At 42.1% G+C, this 17,963-nt stretch overlaps 1 protein-coding gene across 15 annotated transcripts in view; it reads right to left on the reverse strand.

Annotated features, from left to right (window-relative positions):
• Positions 1-11,176: 11,176 nt before the first annotated feature.
• Positions 11,177-17,963, reverse strand: part of LOC112257981 (neural cell adhesion molecule 1) — a 301,900-nt gene continuing 295,113 nt past the window's right edge. For 14 of the 15 annotated variants that reach the window (XM_024431981.2, XM_024431974.2, XM_024431975.2 and 11 more), the window contains one exon: positions 11,177-14,505. In XM_024431981.2, coding sequence (XP_024287749.1) covers positions 14,376-14,505 — 130 coding nt within the window. In that variant the 3' untranslated portion in view covers positions 11,177-14,375. The remainder of the gene's footprint in view (positions 14,506-17,963) is intronic. The other variant, XM_024431986.2, reaches the window with a different exon arrangement.

The raw sequence follows: 17,963 nt of genomic DNA on the forward strand, positions 1-17,963 counted from the left end.
AAAATAGATATTGGTGACTGAGATTTTTTCCTTTGTTAAGACATAGACAACACAATAAATAATAATCTGCTTGCATTGGCCGACCAAGAGGTCAAGAGAGACAGCTGGTCCGGGACCAAAGTAAGATTGCTGTCTCCCTGGGAACATGTACACTAACATTCAAAAGTTTGGGGTCACTTAGAAATGTCCTTGTTTTTGAAAGAAAAGCATTTTTTTTGTCCATTAAAATAACATAAAATTAATCAGAAATACAGTGTAGACATTGTTTAAGTTGTACTTGACTATTGTAGCTGAAAACAGCAGATTTCTTAAATTAAATATCTACATAGGCACACAGAGGCCCATTATCAGCAACCATCATTCCTGTGTTCCAATGGCACGTTGTGTTAGCTAATCCAAGTTTATCATTTTAAAAGGCTAATTGATCATTAGAAAACCCTTTTGAAATTATGTTAGCACAGCTGAAAACTGTTGGTCTGATTAAAGAAGCAATAAAACTGGTATTCTTTAGAATAGTTGAGTACCTGGTGCATCAGCATTTGTGGGTTCGATTACAGGCTCAACATGGCAAGAAACAAAGAAGAAGAAGGCCATCATCCCGGAGTCGCCTCTTCACTGTTGACATTGAGACTGGTGTTTTGCGGGTACTATTTAATGAAGCTGCCAATTGAGGACTTGTGAGGCATCTGCAGGAGGATGCACATCCTGCAGGTCAAAGGCCAACGGTCCTCTCAGTTCCTCTACCACTAACTAATACTGGAACTGGATATTTTGGCATGGCAGCCTAGAAGAGAATATCACTGAATGTGTTGTTATGTAACTCTTACGTGATTAAAAGCTGGGAACCAGAGATGGGTCAAAGTGTTCTTGATGGGAATGCTGCCTAGGCTCTTAGGAATAGATCGGAATGGGGTGGGGTGGCAGTAGTGGATACTTTATAGTGCTACCAAAACCAACCACTGCAAATTACTAAAAGGAGAAAAAACAAACAGACTAAATACAAAGTAACTTCAAAAGATAGGTGTCAGTATCAGTAATTAGACATACAATAACGATCAGACATACAGTGGCTTGCAAAATTATTCACCCCCCTTGGCATTTATCCTATTTTGTTGCTTGACAACCTTGAAGTAAAACATTTGGGGGGTTTGTATCATTTGATTTCCACAACATGCCTACCACTTTGAAGATGCTAAATATTTTTTGGGGTGAAACAAACAAGAAATAAGACAAAAGAATTGAAAACTTGAGCGTGCATTACTATTCACCCCTCTCAAAGTCAATACTTTGTAGAGACACCTTTTGTAGCAATTACAGCTGCAAGTCTCTTGGAGTCTCTATAAGCTTGGCACATCTAGCCACTGGGATTTGTGCCCATTCTTCAAGGCAAAACTGCTCCAGCTCCTTCAAGTTGAATGGGTTCCGTGGGGTACAGTAATCTTTAAGTCATACCACAGATTGTCAATTGGATTGAGGTCTGGGCTTTGACTAGGTCATTCCAAGACATTTAAATGTTTCCCCTTAAACCACTCAAGTGTTGCTTTAGCAGTATGCTTAGGGTCATTGTCCTGCTGGAGGGTGAACCTCTGTCCCAGTCTCAAATCTCTTGAAGACTGAAACGGGTTTCCCTTAAGAATTTCCCTGTATTTAGCACCATCCATCATTCCTTCAATTCTGACCAGTTTCTCAGTCCCCGCCGATGAAAAACATCCCCACAGCATGATGCTGCCACCACCATGCTTCACTTTGAGGATGGTGTTCTCGGAGTGATGAGAGGTGTTGGGTTTGCGCTAGACGTTTTCCTTGATGGCCAAAAAGCTCAAGTTTAGTCTCATCTAACCAGAGTACCTTCTTCCATATGTTTGGGGAGTCTCCCACATGCCTTTGGCGAACACCAAACATGTTTGCTTATTTTTTTCTTTAAGCAATGGCTTTTTTTCTGGCCACTCTTCTGTAAAGCCCAACTCTGTGGAGTGTACGGCTTAAAGTGGTCCTATGGACAGATACTCCAATCTCCGTTGTGAAGTTTTGCAGCTCCTTCAGGGTTATCTTTGGTCTCTTTGTTGCCTCTCTGATTAATACCCTCCTTGCCTGGTCTGTGAGTTTTGGTGGGCAGCCCTCTCTTGGCAGGTTTGTTATGGTGCCATATCCTTTCCGTTTTTTTAATAATGGATTTAATAGTGCTCCATGGGATGTTCAAAGTTTCTGATATTTTTTTGTATCCCAACCCTGATCTGTACTTCTCCACAACTTTGTCCCTGACCTGTTTGGAAAGCTCCTTGCCTGGTGGTGCCCCTTGCTTAGTGTTGTTGCAGACTCTGGGGCCTTTCAGAACAGGTATATATCTACTGAGATCATGTGACAGATCATGTGACACTTAGATTGCACACAGGTGGACTTTATTTAACTAATTATGTTAAGTAGTTTTTTTTCATTTCACCAATTTGGACTATTTTGTGTATGTCCATTACATGAAATCCAAATAAAAATCCCTTTAAATTACAGGTTGTAATGCAACAAAATAGGAAAAATGCAAAAGGGGGTGAATACTTTTGCAAGGCACTGTATGCTATATATCAACAACAAACAGTTACCGAAAATCAAGGAACTAGCCTAAAATAGCCAATAGCTAGGACATAAACATCCAATCTGTGCATTTTACAAAACATATTATCAACTAAAATGCATGCAACCGGTAGCATTTTTCTGCTAGTGTAGTCTGTAGTGCTATAGTAGTGATGACAAAGGCAGTGTTTAGACAGGTAGTATATGAGGCCCAGGCTGTCGCTACTATCTGTGTGTGAGATCTACTCTGGGCTGGGCCTACACTGGTCCATTGTTGTACATAGGGGGAGGGGTGGCCACACTGAAAGGGCCCTAATCTTATGGCCTGTGAGGTTAGGGGTTAGTGGGATGGTTTGGAGACTAGCAATAATAGTGGCTATGGAGGTCACAGGACTGCTTATGTGACAGTGTGACACACACACATGGCTATAAAGTCCCTTTCTTAAATAGTTTAACATTGGGATAATGACGGAGTTCACATTTCCAGGAGAACATAAAGTAATAAGAATATACAGTATTTCTCCTTCAGATTTATAATTAAGTCATTACCATGTCATTCCATTATCAAGTGGATAAACAGGGATCATTTGTTAGGGACAAGTTCCTGTAACCTATTTACTGCCACTTAACTCTGAGGAGTGTTGGGAAAGAAAGAGACAAGCCATGCATGTTCACTCTTTCTCTCCTCACTGCAAAGGAAGGGAACAGCAGAGATGGGCCAGTGGCATTCCTCTGAGGGAACATTTTGAACTAGCCAGACAGATTTGTGGCAAAACCTGTGGGACTACTCTCTCGCTCTGTCTCAGTTTCGCTCTTTCTGTCTGTCTCCCCCTCTCTTCGTCTCTCCTGTATCTGCCAGATTGTTTCATAACAAGGCACCAGACCAGAAGCTTCTATTGAACTCCAAATTTGGCCTTTAGACAGCCACACCAGCTAGACAGACAGACACGTCACAATCTCATCCACTGTCATCATTACACTTCACTTCTTCATTAACTTCTCTCTCATTCAGTCAGTCAGACAGAAATGTTACCTCTCAGCCAACTGACATTCAAGTGTTTACTAAAATATCTTGTTGCTGCCAGATCGGAGTTCACAAAGTGTGGTGAAAGTGGGTTGGTGTTGGTACAGACCTGGTCTGGTACTGTCTGGTGAAATGTGACAGTGATTCTCCATGACTGAGGCTGGAGATGTACTAGACATAGTTTAACCTTTCAAGGGCCAATATCGACTGCCAAACACTGGTCAAAACTATGAAACCAATAGATTTGAAAGCTGATACATATAAAGTATAATTTGTACTTTATGGCTGTATGCATCTAAAACAAGCTAGAGAATCGATAAGAATGCTACATGCTTATTTTATTAACATTTTAATCTTGGAGTTATTAGACTGAATGATATAGATTGTAAGTCTATGTGATGAATCATTATATATTTGTAGTTCAGGTACTGTACACATTGTGCTTTGTTATATTTTAATCTTGGAGTTATTAGACTGAATGATATAGATTGTAAGTCTATGTGATGAATCATTATATATTTGTTGTTCAGGTACTGTACACATTGTGCTTTGCTATCAATCCAGCCTTTGAGCCAGCAAATTTGACAAATAGTACCACTGTGCCATCTAGTGGATAAGAGTTAGAAATGCATCCACACGGTTATACTCATCTAACATGGTTTCTCTTCAGCACAGTGAGTATCACTCAAATCTAGCATACATTTGTCATGACGTATACCTGACACTTGTCCCCCACAATGAAATCGGTGAAGGGACTCTGGATCTGTCTCTGTTAGTTCTTATTCGTTCGTACGTTAGTCACATGCGATATCTCAGATAGCACTGGGAGGATTTAGATGACACTTGGGTGAATGATGCGTCTTGTCATTGAAATCCAGTATTTACAAAATTACGCTGATTGGCCCAAGGCAGGAGTGGGGGGCTAATTTAATTTAAATTTAATTGGCTAAATGGATAAATCATTGAAGTCACAAACCAGTTGGGTCACCAGCTACTGTCCTCCCTTCCACTGGCATACGTTTGTGTTCCGCTTATAACTGTTTCTTTCTGTTGGCTGGTGGTCAAACCGCTCGCTCTCATGCTCCCGCTCTCTGCCGCTCTCGCTCTTCAGTTAATGTCACCTTTCCCGGCTCTAACTGACACTTACCATGACACCTACCACCTACTCTCTTTTCTATTTACTTTAACGAGCATCCTCACGCACTGAGCACCGACTGACACTAGACTTCCAAAAACGTTGAAAAGTTGTTCAAATTTGGTCAGTCTGCCCTGGATGAACAAAATCTTAACCAAAAGGCACCCAAAGGACTCTCAGACCATGAGAAACAAGATTCTCTGATCTGATGAAACCAAGATGTCTGGAGGAAACCAAGCACCGCTCATCACCTGGCCAACACCATCCCTACGGTGAAGCATGGTGGTGGTAGCATCATGCAGTGGGGATGTTTTTCAGTGGCAGGGACTGGGAGACTAATCAGGATCGAGGCAAAGATGAACGGAGAAAAGTACAGAGAGATCCTTGATCAAAACCTGCTCCATAGCGCTCAGGACCTCAGACTGGGGCAAAGGTTCACCTTCCAACAGGACAATAACCCTAACCACAGGAGTGGCTTCAGAACTAGTCTCTGAAAGTCCTTGAGTGGCCCAGCCAGAGCCCGAACTTGAACCCAATTGAGCATCACTGGAGAGACCTGAAAATAGCTGTGTAGCAATGCTCCCCATCCAACCCGAAAGAGCTTGAGAGGATCTGCAGAGAAGAATGGTAGAAACTCCCCAAATACAGGTGTGCCAAGCTTGTAGCATCATACCCAATAATATTCAAGGCTGTAATCGCTGCCAAAGGTGATTCAACAAAATACTGAGTAAAGGGTCTGAATACTTATGTAAACGTCATATTTCATTTTTTTTTTTTTTTGATACATTTGCAGAAATTCAAAAAAAAAACTGTTTTTGCTTTAATTAACAATTTAATCCAGTTTACAATAAGGCTGTAATGTAACAAAATGTGAAAAAGTCAAGGGGTCTGAATACTTTCTGAATGCACTGTATATACTGTACTCTACTGTGCTCTACTGTGCTGTCCAAACTCATGAAACATAGATGTCTATGATTGGTTCAGATTTGGTCTGGTCCGGACCAACCAAATGTGATCTTGTTTGGAGGCGGAGCTCATTAGAATAATAGCCACTGTGTAGAATAATACCCAAATATGCAAAAGTAGTATATTGCATATTCCTACCTTTGTGTACCTCAGTGGCAACCTGTCATTCAGGGCAGGTAGGGCAGAGCCCCACCTGTTTTGAGCCCCACCTGTTTTGAGCCCAACCTGTTCTGCAATTTTTGTTGTTGTTATTTTGGCATTAATACGTGTCACATCAGTTTGCAAACACTATAAAAACAATGTATTGGCCTCCCGGGTGACCCTGGGTTCGCGCCCAGGCTCTGTCGTAACCGGCCGCGACCGGGAGGTCTGTGGGGCGACGTACAATTGGCCTAGTGTCGTCTGGGTTAGAGAGGGCTTGGCCGGTAGGGATATCCTTGTCTCATTATGCACCAGCGACTCCTGTGGCGGGCTGGGCGCAGTGCGCGCTAACCAAGGTTGACAGGTGCACGGTGTTTCTTCGGACACAGGTTGGATGGCGCTGTGTTAAGAAGCAGTGCGGCTTGGTTGGTTTGTGTATCGGAGGACACATGACTTTCAACCTTTGTCTCTCCCGAGCCCGTACGGGAGTTGTAGCGATGAGACAAGATAGTAGCTACTAAAACAATTGGATACCATGAAATTGTGGAGAAAAAGGGGTAAAATAAAAAGTAAAATAAAAAACAATGTATTGTGTTAATAAAGCCACATACAAACATGGTCTCTTTTTTGTTTTTTGCTTTCTTGAGTTAATTAAGGCAGCTCCAAAATGCAGGTGTTTCAGCCTAGCTCAGTGCTTTCTGTAGTAGAAGGGCAGCCAGCGGAAAATACAGAGTGTAGGGGTTGGCAATCTTCTCTATTTGCACCGTGATTTGCTCTGTCACTCAAGTGCACCCTGTTCTGTCATTCATGGGGACCCTACGTCACCACAACATTTACAGGGAGAGCTAGAAAGTACAAGCCCCCTTGGGTGCTGCCATAGATTTACATTAGAGTGCCCATCCAAGAAGGCCACAGATAAAAGGACGCCAAATCACTTTATATCTACTGTAGCTTTGATTGGACTGATCATGTCAACATCATACCTTCCAAATCTTAGTTAGCAAGCAAGCAAGCAGTCATCATAAATCATGTCGTCAATCTACTGGCAAATCCTTTTCAATCCTTGGCATATGAAAATATATTATAGATAAAACGTATCAGCGCTCGTCGGCCATAAACATTACACAAGATCGAAATCGCAAATTCAGCAATGAGTGGTTTGGAAGGAATCCGTGGTTAACTGCAAACTTTGCAAAGCAATCACTATTTTGCTTCCCCTGCTATTCGGTGGAGAGGGAGTGTGGTCCAAGTCTGGGTTTAAGGGTCTCTTTACCAAGCTTAAAAGGATAGCATTCACACGCAACACCATGGGCCAGAAAAGTAGTGTAGTAAGCTGTTAGTTGCCCATGTGCCTCACCCTAATAATTTGGTCCCTTCACCCCTCATAACTTAGCCTACTGTTCTGACTTGGTGGTGCACATCTAGCCTATAGCCTGTTTTAGAGAAATGACATCATTGAATATTGTAAGAGGTTTCATTGTCTGCTTATATACCCCTTTATTTATCCAACGGTTCTGACTTGGTGTACAGGTAGAATACTGTAAGAACGGCCCATGTTCTGAATACTGTCGCTGTACATTTCAAAAGTGCTGAATAAATAGTTATATTGACTACGTCCGTCTTAGCTCTCTCCTTAATATCTTAATCGAAATTACGGATTGCCTCTTATCCGCTAATCGTTTCCTTATGCCATAGTTTGTACATCTCAATTGTCAGCAGAAACCACATTTGTTTAAGCAAGTCAGCCATATCAGCTATGTTTTTTTTAAGGCAGTAAAAAGGCAGTAAAAAGGCAGCGAAAAGGCAGTTTCGCTGCCAGGCTCTGCTGATATCCAGGTGTAGCGGTAGTAAGGATAGTTTCAATGGTGCTGAAAAGAAAGCTCTGCTGTTTAGACAGATTTATGTATGCCCTAACAGTTTGTGGGTACCGTCTGTCACCGTTATAGTGCAATTAATGTATTGTTTAGTGTTGTGTTGTGGCTTTGCTGGCATGCATTCCAAAATTTTGGGGGGTTTGCCCCACCAAGATTTACATGCTAAAATTGACACTGGTGTACCTATTCAGGATACATCACCATGAAGACAATGATATTCATATCCATAATTATGCATTTCTGTATAATACAGATCAGGCACCCATTCTTTAAATAGGGATGTGCATCTTTCCCTTTCAAAGATGATTCGATACGTATCAGAGCCTATGTATCTAGATACAATACAGGAACCATACCTTTTAGTTTGAAACGCTTCAGTGAGATTCAGTTTGAGTAGAGAATGAATCGACGGGATTTGGTTTGATGTGAAATGATTTAATGCACTAACATTTGTTGCATAAACACACATTTTCCAGTATATATACATGCACATCTGGTTCTGATGGAGCTCGTGAGCTGGGCCTCTGAGCTGGGTCTGTCTGAGCAGACTTGAGTTTGTGTACATTATGTATGTTTATGGTGTCTGCACTATGTAGGCACCTGAGCTGAGCCATAAAGGAGGCTAGGCATCGACTATCCCACTACCACTATCAAATTAGTGGGGCAATATCTAAAAATGCATTGATTGTGTAGAGCAAAACTACCAAAACTATTGCTGATGGTGAACCTGAACGATCATAATAAAGGATATTGTAATGCTTGTTCACTGGGTATTTTTTTGTTGTATTTATTAATTGAACCTTTACTTAATAACTAGGCAAGTCAGTTAAGAACAAATGTCTTATTTACAACGACAACCTACTTGTAAAGCCCCATGGCCAAACCCTTCCCCTGCTATTCGGTGGAGAGGGAGTGTGGTCCATGTCTGGGTCTCTTTTCCAAGCTTAAAAGGATAGCGTTCACACGCAACACCATTGCCAGAAAAGTAGTGTAGTACTACCAGAAAAGTAGGGGAGGCAGGGTAGCCTAGTGGTTAGAGTGTTGACTAGTAACCAAAAGGTTGCAAGTTCAAAACCCTGAGCTGACAAGGTACAAATCTGTCATTCTGCCCCTGAACAGGCAGTTAACCCACTGTTCCTAGACCGCCATTGAAAATAAGAATTTGTTCTTAACTGACTTGCCTGGTTAAATAAAGGTAAAATAAAAAACCCAGATGACACTGGGCAAATTGTGCACCGCCCTATGGGACTGGTGGTTGTGGCACTGCATGCCTTGCATTATTGCATTTTGGTTCACCAGAATTACATGAATTTCCAATGAAACGCTATGTTTGCATTGCAGCATTGCGTTGCAGTGCGTTCGGTGTGGTGCATAGGTTGGATTTGTCAAACTGTATGGTAGAAGGCTTGACATAAATGGTAGCTGAAGGTGAATGTTGAACTTCTGCTGCATACAAATGTTCCTGAGTGGTGCAGTGGTCTAAGAGGCGTCACTACAGTCCCAGGTTCGGATCCAGGCTATATCACATCTGGCAGGGGTAGGCCTCATTGTAAATAATAATGACATGCCTAGTTAAATTTAAACAAATATTTTTTTTAATATCCAGGTGATGCTGCGTACTATTTCGCGCAAAAACCCTGTCGGTGTGTTCGAAGCCTTAGGTATAGCCAGACTTGTCTCTTCTAGTTTACTTTGATTCCGGTAAAACCAAATTTTCAACACCCCATAGATTACATTTTTTTATATAAAAATAAACCTAGCAAATGACATAGGTTGTCACTCCACTAATAAAGCCCTGTCACGACTTCCGCCGAAGTCGGCTCCTCTCCTCGTTTGGGTGGCGTTCGGCGGGCGATGTCACCGGCTTTCTAGCCATCGCCGCTCCATTTTTCAATTGTTCCATTTCTTTTATTTCCTGCACACCTGGTTTTCATTCCCCAATCACACTGCATGTATTTATTCCTCTGTTCCCCTCCATGTCTTTGTGTGAAATTGTTTTTGTTACATGTTCGTGTGTACGCGCCAGGCTGGGTTTTCCCCCGTTATTCTGTGACTTTTCACGAGGGATGTTTATTGTACAACATTTGCTCAATTTTTGTGACAGTTTCGCGCATAGCACGTTTACCTTTGGCTGGAGGTTTTGACGCAGTGGCGTCTGTCTGTTTTATTTGCCTCTGCCTTATTAAAGTGTGCGCTGGTCACAACCCTCTGCTCTCCTGCACCTGACTTATCCACCAGTAGCGCACACCGTGACAAGCCCAATATCACGCAAGCGATTATACAATTTGAATGCTGAAGGTGCAACGCAGATGTCCAAGATCAGGAACAGGCCACATACCTCGCGTTGGTCAGCGCACGAAGCTGGGCACAGAGCGCATTTGACCAGGCTATTGATATTGCTTTGGGATCAATGGCGGTCAACACTTGCAGTTCGACACTGAAGAAGAGGACGCATCAATTGTCACAAAATATGAGGTATTTTCGGGAAGGTAGAAAGAAAGTAATATGAACCGTCGATTTGTATCATTTGACCAATGCATGCTACATTTGGATCTGTTTGGGGTTCGCAGACCGATGCACGTGTATCTTAAACATTAAAATCAGGTACCGGTGCGTATTGGTGAATGTTACATCCCTATTTAATTCCGTTACAGTAATTTCGTTACCGGATGTAAATCCACTTCACCTACTGTAGTTTAATAACCCAAATATTTTTTTCAAGGTCAATGTGTCATATCATACCTGACACTCCATTCCTTCTGACATCTTTGCATCTTAATTCGGAGCAGATATTTAACAGTTTTTGGTAAACTTGGTCAGATAAATTTTTGGGGGGGAGATTTTACTATAATTCTGTTACTAAACATTGCATCTGCACAGTTTTCAGTAAATGTTCTGTGTAAAATGTTAAAAGTAATCAGTGCATAGTGTTGTGCGCTTTGTTAAACTTTGAAATCAATGTTTTTTTGTTTAGCAACAATTTTAAAGTGAAAAATAGAAGTCTCAGGGTAAATCCATTACCATGGAATTGCCCTTTTCTACCATCTAGTGGTTATAATCCTCAGCATCATGGTTGTAGTGTATGGGCAATGTATGGTTGGTTGTGGTACAGCATATTATGATAATCATGGATGACAATATTTACTCAGATGTGTTTAGCTGCGTACTTCAACCCATTGTTGTTTACTTAAGTGACTGAGTAAATCCTGTAAACAACAATGGATTCCGCTAAATCTGAGCCCTTCACTCAAATTGTCATTACATGTTTTTGGTTAACAAAGTGCATCCTTCATCATTTCCAAATTTCCAACAAGCGGTACACTACAAACTACCATAAAATACAATTTTTTTTATTGACACTATTACTGAAAGTCACGACTAACAAAAACTCCAACAAAACATTGTCAGAATACTTTCTTTGATGGACTTCTTGTCATTGTTGTGGCTAAGTAAAAGTCAATTACGCAATGATATTTTTCCTTTAACTTTATTGAACACAATTTCTGACAGAATGCAAAGTCAAACTGTTTTTTTTGTTGGTTAGTACTCCGTATTTACACCAGTGACAGTGGAAAGAGAGGTGGTACCAATGTTTCACTTAGTAAAAATCTGTATACAAGAGAGAAGGCCCCAAAAGCAGGGAATGGTGGGTAAGAATGAGAATGGAGGTCTCTGGGAAACATCTTGGTGGGGAAAACGCCCTTATCTGACTGAAAATGTCACATTACCAACTTTTGTTTGGCTATCGGAGTAAGAGACTCCAAACCTCGTTGGATTGCCTGGGCAATGTTCAGCAGGTCACAACATTGGCCAATGTTCAGATAGAAATATATGATGTAGAACAAAAATACCTATCTTTATATAGACTAAGCAATCACGTAATCTCTAATCATGGCAATTCTATCTGCAACATTCCACAATGTTTTCATACTGAACATGGCCCTAGACTCCATTCAAATACTTGAAAAAACGCTTCCATACTTCCTGTATTCCTTGAAATAAACTGGCATGCTTGGTGAGGTGGAAGCAATACGGTGACACCTCACTTTCACCAAGCCAACGGTGTCAGGTGAGTGGTTACTTTCAGGAAGTCAGAGAGAAAGAGCGTTTTTCCCTTTCTCATGGCATTTCTAAAGTTTTTGAAAATCGTTTTTTTTTGTTCCCCTGACTTCTTTCCTGAAATAAGTTTCATGGCACAGTACACTAATGAAAATGTCAATGTAAACGTACATAGGAATTGGTCCCACATTATCATAGCATTTGAACATATAGGTCAAAAGCCACAGCAGTCCAGCTTTTTTGGGGTCAAGAGAAACCCATATCTTTTTTTTTATTACATGGTTAGGAATGGTTTATACACATTTAATCAGAAACTGTGTCATTTGAACACACCTCTTTACATTACAGAGCCTTGTGGAGTAAAAGCACTTGATGTCTATTTTGAAGGAAACAAAAAAGTTCGGAACAGACAGTTTACAGAACACTTCAAAAGATCAATGTACAACAGATAAAGCCTTGGTCAATTCCTTTCTCAGGAACCTTTCAGTGCTGCCACACCAATGAAATCCAAGATAAGAGTACATTGCATGCTTGTTTCAGTTCAAGAAAAAAACATTTTTTCCTTCATTAATGATGTTCGGTTTTGAAGACCAACCGTGACTGCAAGTCATTTGAGCCAATTGGGATTGGAAATATTTGATCATGTCCAAAGTTGTGTTTGTGTGAAAGAACTTTTGGTGTAGTGATCATGAGTTAATCATTGGAATGGATGTTGTTTTTCCTTGCTTGTTTGGGGATAACATTTTCATTTGCATTAGTCACATGGAGAACCAGTGAATGAGGAGCCTTGTGAAAACGATGTGGACACAACTGACCACCTCCATTTTCACCCCCCGAGCTGAGTTTATGCACTAACACAATGACGCAGCGGTTTAGTCATTTCACAGTTTACAAACCAGTTACATTGTCAGTACTCTTCCTGTGTGTTTTCCTTGGACTGTGTAGTGAAGGAATGGCAATGGACAGAACTAGGACACGAAACCTTATGCTGTCACCTCCTAGAACAGGCAGACACTGAGCAGGATGGAACGCGTGCTGCCATTTTGACGTTTCAGAAGGCACCGTCTTCTTATTTTGTTTTCTTGTTTTCGTCTGCTCATTGCTTTCATGGTTTTTCATGGAACTTTTTTGTTGTCTGTACTATTAGCTATACCTTTCACAACCAAACTATGCATATTTTAATTCTATGACAAAGAACACGTATTCACACTAGGATATTCACGCATTCACAGTGCACAAGCTTGCAGTCTAAAGTATGAGAAACGCTGTACAAAAAGGTCAGATTTAATATTTTTTGATTTGACCAAATCCACACCGGAGTACTATGGCTTAAATAAGAAATGTATAAATCCGGCCATTACTTTTGTTTATATGCATAAAATATGCTGAAAAACACAAAACATACATTTTTATTCCCTTGCATTTTGAGATGAAGCTCAATCAATCACTAAATTGGAAGTGCTGTTCGCAACAGGCACAGTATTCTGAAGTTATGGGACAAAGCCATCAAATGGGGGAATAAATAAGACTGTTTCTAGGCTATTTTAAGGACTTCTGTTCATACATTCAGCTGCTACCACTCATATCCGGCCTTTGATTACATCATTCTCCCATAAGCCATGCTACTCTGTATGCCCGTCTCTTCCTTGGGACCTGCAACATTTCCGGGGTTAAAGCTGAGCCCTGAAACCCCTGGAGTGGAACAGGTCCACAGCTCATCTAATAGGATCATTCATTAAGAAGATATAGAGGTGTGTGTATTTGTGTGTTAGAGAAAGTGTGTTCATATATTTGCCAAAACAAATTAACCAAAACATTTAATCTTAGAGACGATAAATTGCGTAATGCTAACCGCCAACTCCGACCTCTATAACTGTGGAATAAACATTGTACTTCTGCTGTGTCTTCTTTTGTTTTTGTTGTGTCTACACAATCTTGGGACAGAGTTAACACAATGTAAACATTCAAGAACAAAAATAAAACAAAAGACAACCACATATGAAAAAATATGCTCTCTCTAGTTCTCAAATTATACATGAAAAATAAAGATACAATAACATGCAGTTACTTCTGCACATTATTTAAACACACAACAAAACATTTAAAAAGTACCCCAAAAATCCATTAGCAGTGGAAATAACGATGGCATTACTGCATAACAAAAGAGAGCATAACTGGAAATAGTGTGTGGGTCAGGTGTGTGCACATCGTAAAGGCATTGTTCTGAAGTAAAGCTACAACTCCCATGGTTATCTGTGCCAATGATACTTAGCTTCTGTCCCATTTAAAAGACTGGCAGCGTTGATGTGACATATAAAAGGAGGTCAAGGAGAGTGAACTAGAGGTAAGGATTTTCCTTCACGTGAACACAGAGAAAATTACAAAAGGAATAACAGATAAAGAAACACTAAAGCAGGTGCATTAGGTCTTATTCCCGCTCTACATGTCTAACAAACTCATCTTTTGCTCGGAGAACTCATAGAAGACACTGAAGAAAAACACCCTTTTATTGAGCTTTTTGTTGTTTGACGGAGTGGTGTGTGACGTTTTCTTTCCCTCTGGAGGTCTGTGACCGTGGTGCACCCGACCCCCTCCCTTCTCGCTGTCGGGATCATGCTTTGCTCTCGTTGCCATTTGTCTTTGCAGCTTCGTTGGGGACTGTCTTAACCTCAGACAGGGCTTTCTTCACCTCTGTCGCTGTCTCCGGGGCTTTACTTTTATCGCCTGTCATGATTTTACCGCTGAAGGGAAGGAGAGAACCACACAAAAAGACAGATTCATTAAGTGATGAATACCAATCTCTTGCAGCACACAACTGTCTGTTCTAAGCGGCATTTCGTCTTAAAAAAAGAAGGAAAAAAAAAACAGTTGCTTCAGGTTTTTGAGGCAACGTGTAGCCCCTGGAACCAAATGCATTTCACACATAACAGGATCTGCTCTGCTATCCTATCCTGACATCAAAGACGGTCACGCAGATGTCACAGCCGTTTCATGGGAGAATGCATTGTTATATTATATTGAGAGAGCAGAGATACAGTACATGAGGGAACGGCACACTGGAACAGAACATCAATACGAAGCAACACTGGGAGGCGGTACAGATGGTCTGACTCGAAGGAGGAGCGAATGATGAATGGGGAGAAACGTAGAATGGAGAAAAAACTGCCAACATTAAGTCACTGACTGTTCTACATAACATCCACTTCAAGACTGCAACAAAATTACACCTCATTGTCGTTTATCCCTTTGGTCTGGTGGTCACTAAATGTGTCACTGATTACTATCTTTCATTCCATCCAAAAGTGCAGTAAAGTACAGAAGCTTTGTGACTGGGCCAGACATTTTCTCCTAGTCCTGCAGTTTCACAAGTCATGCAAATCGCACTTTGATAATTAAATGAAATGAAGCCTAACTTGTATCTCATCAGATGTGACAGAGCAGTCTAGTCTACTTCACAGCAAATTGCTTTTCCCTCTATGATTAGTCTGGGGTTAGTCTGTATTGATTGACTGTCAAGGGAAAAAAACTAACTTTTGGGCCTGTATCTGTCAGCCTAATCATAAATGCTAATGAATGATCAAAACGGATCAAGCTGTAGAGCTGAGAATTCTGGAGTGAATTGGCATAAGTCTTCATTGGCGCGTTGTGCCTCAGTTGACCTATGCTTTTCATCAACCTCTGGTACCGTCCCTTCCTGTTCAAATTATATTCTTCAAATAAACACTTCAGGTGATGAATAATGACTATGGGCTAGATAATGAGGATGGACTTGCCCTCTCTCTGGTAAGAACTAAGCCAGAGGATTCCCAGGCTAACTAAGTAGTACGGTACTCTGTACGGCAAAGAACCATGTTGGAGAATTTCACCTACCATGGCATCGTATTGTACCTGGGAAACCATCTATTATACTACCAGGGTAACTCATTGGTGAACAGCCCCTGTATAAAAGGGCAGTGACAGAGTCAACAAGGAACTGGAGTAACTGATGATTGCTGATAAAGACGTGAGTCTCCATTAGTGACAGATGCATTGTGGGTCATTATGGCGGCCTCAAAGCGAAAAGGGTCTTAGGTTACTATCTACACCATCCGCCGGTGGACTGGGCTTTGTTGGAGTCCACCGGGATCTGGCTCCTACTGTCAGCCAGACTCCACAAAAGGTAACTGATCCCAGAGATTTGGGCTTGATCACTACAGCAGCAGGACTTCCATTACCTTGTCCATAATAAACCTCTCTGGGAGGACTGCTGCTGCTGGCCACAGTGGGTGACTGCCCGGCTGGCTATGCATGTTTCAAGACCACCACCCACCGCCTTGCGGCTCAGCGGGGATTAGTAGCATCAGTGAAAATGTGCTTTCCTCTTTGGTAGTGTCAGGGCCAAAGCACTCTGCCGGCCACTGTGAAAGAGTGGGAAACCTCAGGCCACCTTCAACCTGGCAAGGAAAGGACTATTACAGTGGATATTTTGTCACCTCAGGGTTGGCGTTCCCTGTCAGACGTCTGGTGCTGTATCGCCCTGCGGTTGAACGTGTCAGAGTAGCGTCCTCATAAAATGGCCAGGTTGGCTGCCGGATTAAGTTATAGGGTCATTGATCTCAGCACTGACTGACCTTGGCAGTAGAGAGTAGCACAGGAATGGTATCAACGGGGACAAATAAAGTTTGTGTAGCAAAACAACCACCAAAACAAATAGCAAGTCAGGCAAATTAGCTGTTAGACCAGGGGTGGGCAATTCCAGTCCTCGAGGGCCTGAACCACAGCTAATACACCTGACTCCAATAATCACCTAATCATGACTTTCAGTTTAGAATGTAATTTGATTAATCAGCTGTGTTTGCTAGGGATGGAGAAAAAGTGTCACACCAATCAGGCCCCTGTGGACTAGAGTTGCCCATCCCTGTGCTAGACAATGAAGATAAACTGGGAGCCTGAAAGGCTTTTCTCCACGAATCCTGCTAAGGTGACATAAACGTAGCTAATTAGGGTAACGGCCTTGGATAGCTATACAAGTGTAGTGTTGTTATCGCCTGGAGGACAAACTGCCATTGACAACCATGATCATTGATGACAGGGTCTGTTAAGCAGCCTGGCCTTAGCCAGGGCAGGGGAAACTAGGCTAGCCTGGTCTGGACTGGCTGGAGGGTGAGCCCCTGTTGCTATGGGAACCTTGGTGTGGATAATATTGGGAGGCAAGGAAGATAAATCTCAGTGGAACTCGATATCTGTCCAATATAACGATATAATGGATGAAAACAGAGGAACCGAGTAGTTGTCTGTTTGTTAGCACCCAGATGTGGAGGAGCAGTTACATCTGCCAGCTGCACTTTACTGTAGCTACATGTCAGCTGGAGGGGAGAGCTGTGTGTGTGTGTGTGTGTGTGTGTGTGTGTGTGCGCACATGTCAGCTGGAGGGGGGAGCTGTGTGTCTGTGTGTATGTCAGCTGGAGGGGAGAGCTGTGTGTCTGTGTATGTGTACAATGCTGTGGGGGGCCAAATCATCCTGCAGTTTCATTCTGCCTTAATATATACACAGTCCTCCATTCTGAGATGGGAGAGTGTAGCGGCTCTGTTTGCTTTCTGCCCCTGATTAAAGCAGTTCGCACTTGGGGCCCTGGGCTCAGAGCTGACAGCGGCAGACATAGAAGCGTGAGCCCAATACTCAAAGGCAGCAAAGGGAGGTGGGGGGGGGGGGGCGAACAAACCGTTGAGCAACGAAAAGAGAAGGGGGAGGAAGAAACAAAAGTGTCTTGTAAATATTTGAATAGTCCCCATTCCTGTTCATGCCCTGTGGACATCTATGTTTGCAGCCAAGTTCGGCAGGTCCCAGGTACTAAAGAGGCTGGTGTTTATGCATGCCCGCCACAGCCAGAATGCAGATAAACTAAGTGCCTATGTTTTGGCTGAGGGGAACCATGGGAAAAGCAAGAGGGAAAAGCATGGGAAATGGGGAAAGCAAGAGCCCAATGGGCTTTCAAACATTGATGATCCGAGGGTGTCCAAGGTCCACCTCTTAGGGGTGGCCTTCGAAACCAGCCTTCAGGGCTGTCTGTCAAACAAGTCGGACAGCTAAGTCAAATAAAAGTACCATCTAAGGACAGTCCACATAACAAGGCTGGCATAGTCTAACACTAGTCCTTTGAATGTACAGAGGGATCAGTATTCTGTAGCACAGCCTGCGGAGGAGAATATTCTACCTCCG

The sequence above is a fragment of the Oncorhynchus tshawytscha genome, linkage group LG09 (assembly GCF_018296145.1).
Source record: "Oncorhynchus tshawytscha isolate Ot180627B linkage group LG09, Otsh_v2.0, whole genome shotgun sequence".
Lineage (NCBI taxonomy): Eukaryota > Metazoa > Chordata > Actinopteri > Salmoniformes > Salmonidae > Oncorhynchus > Oncorhynchus tshawytscha.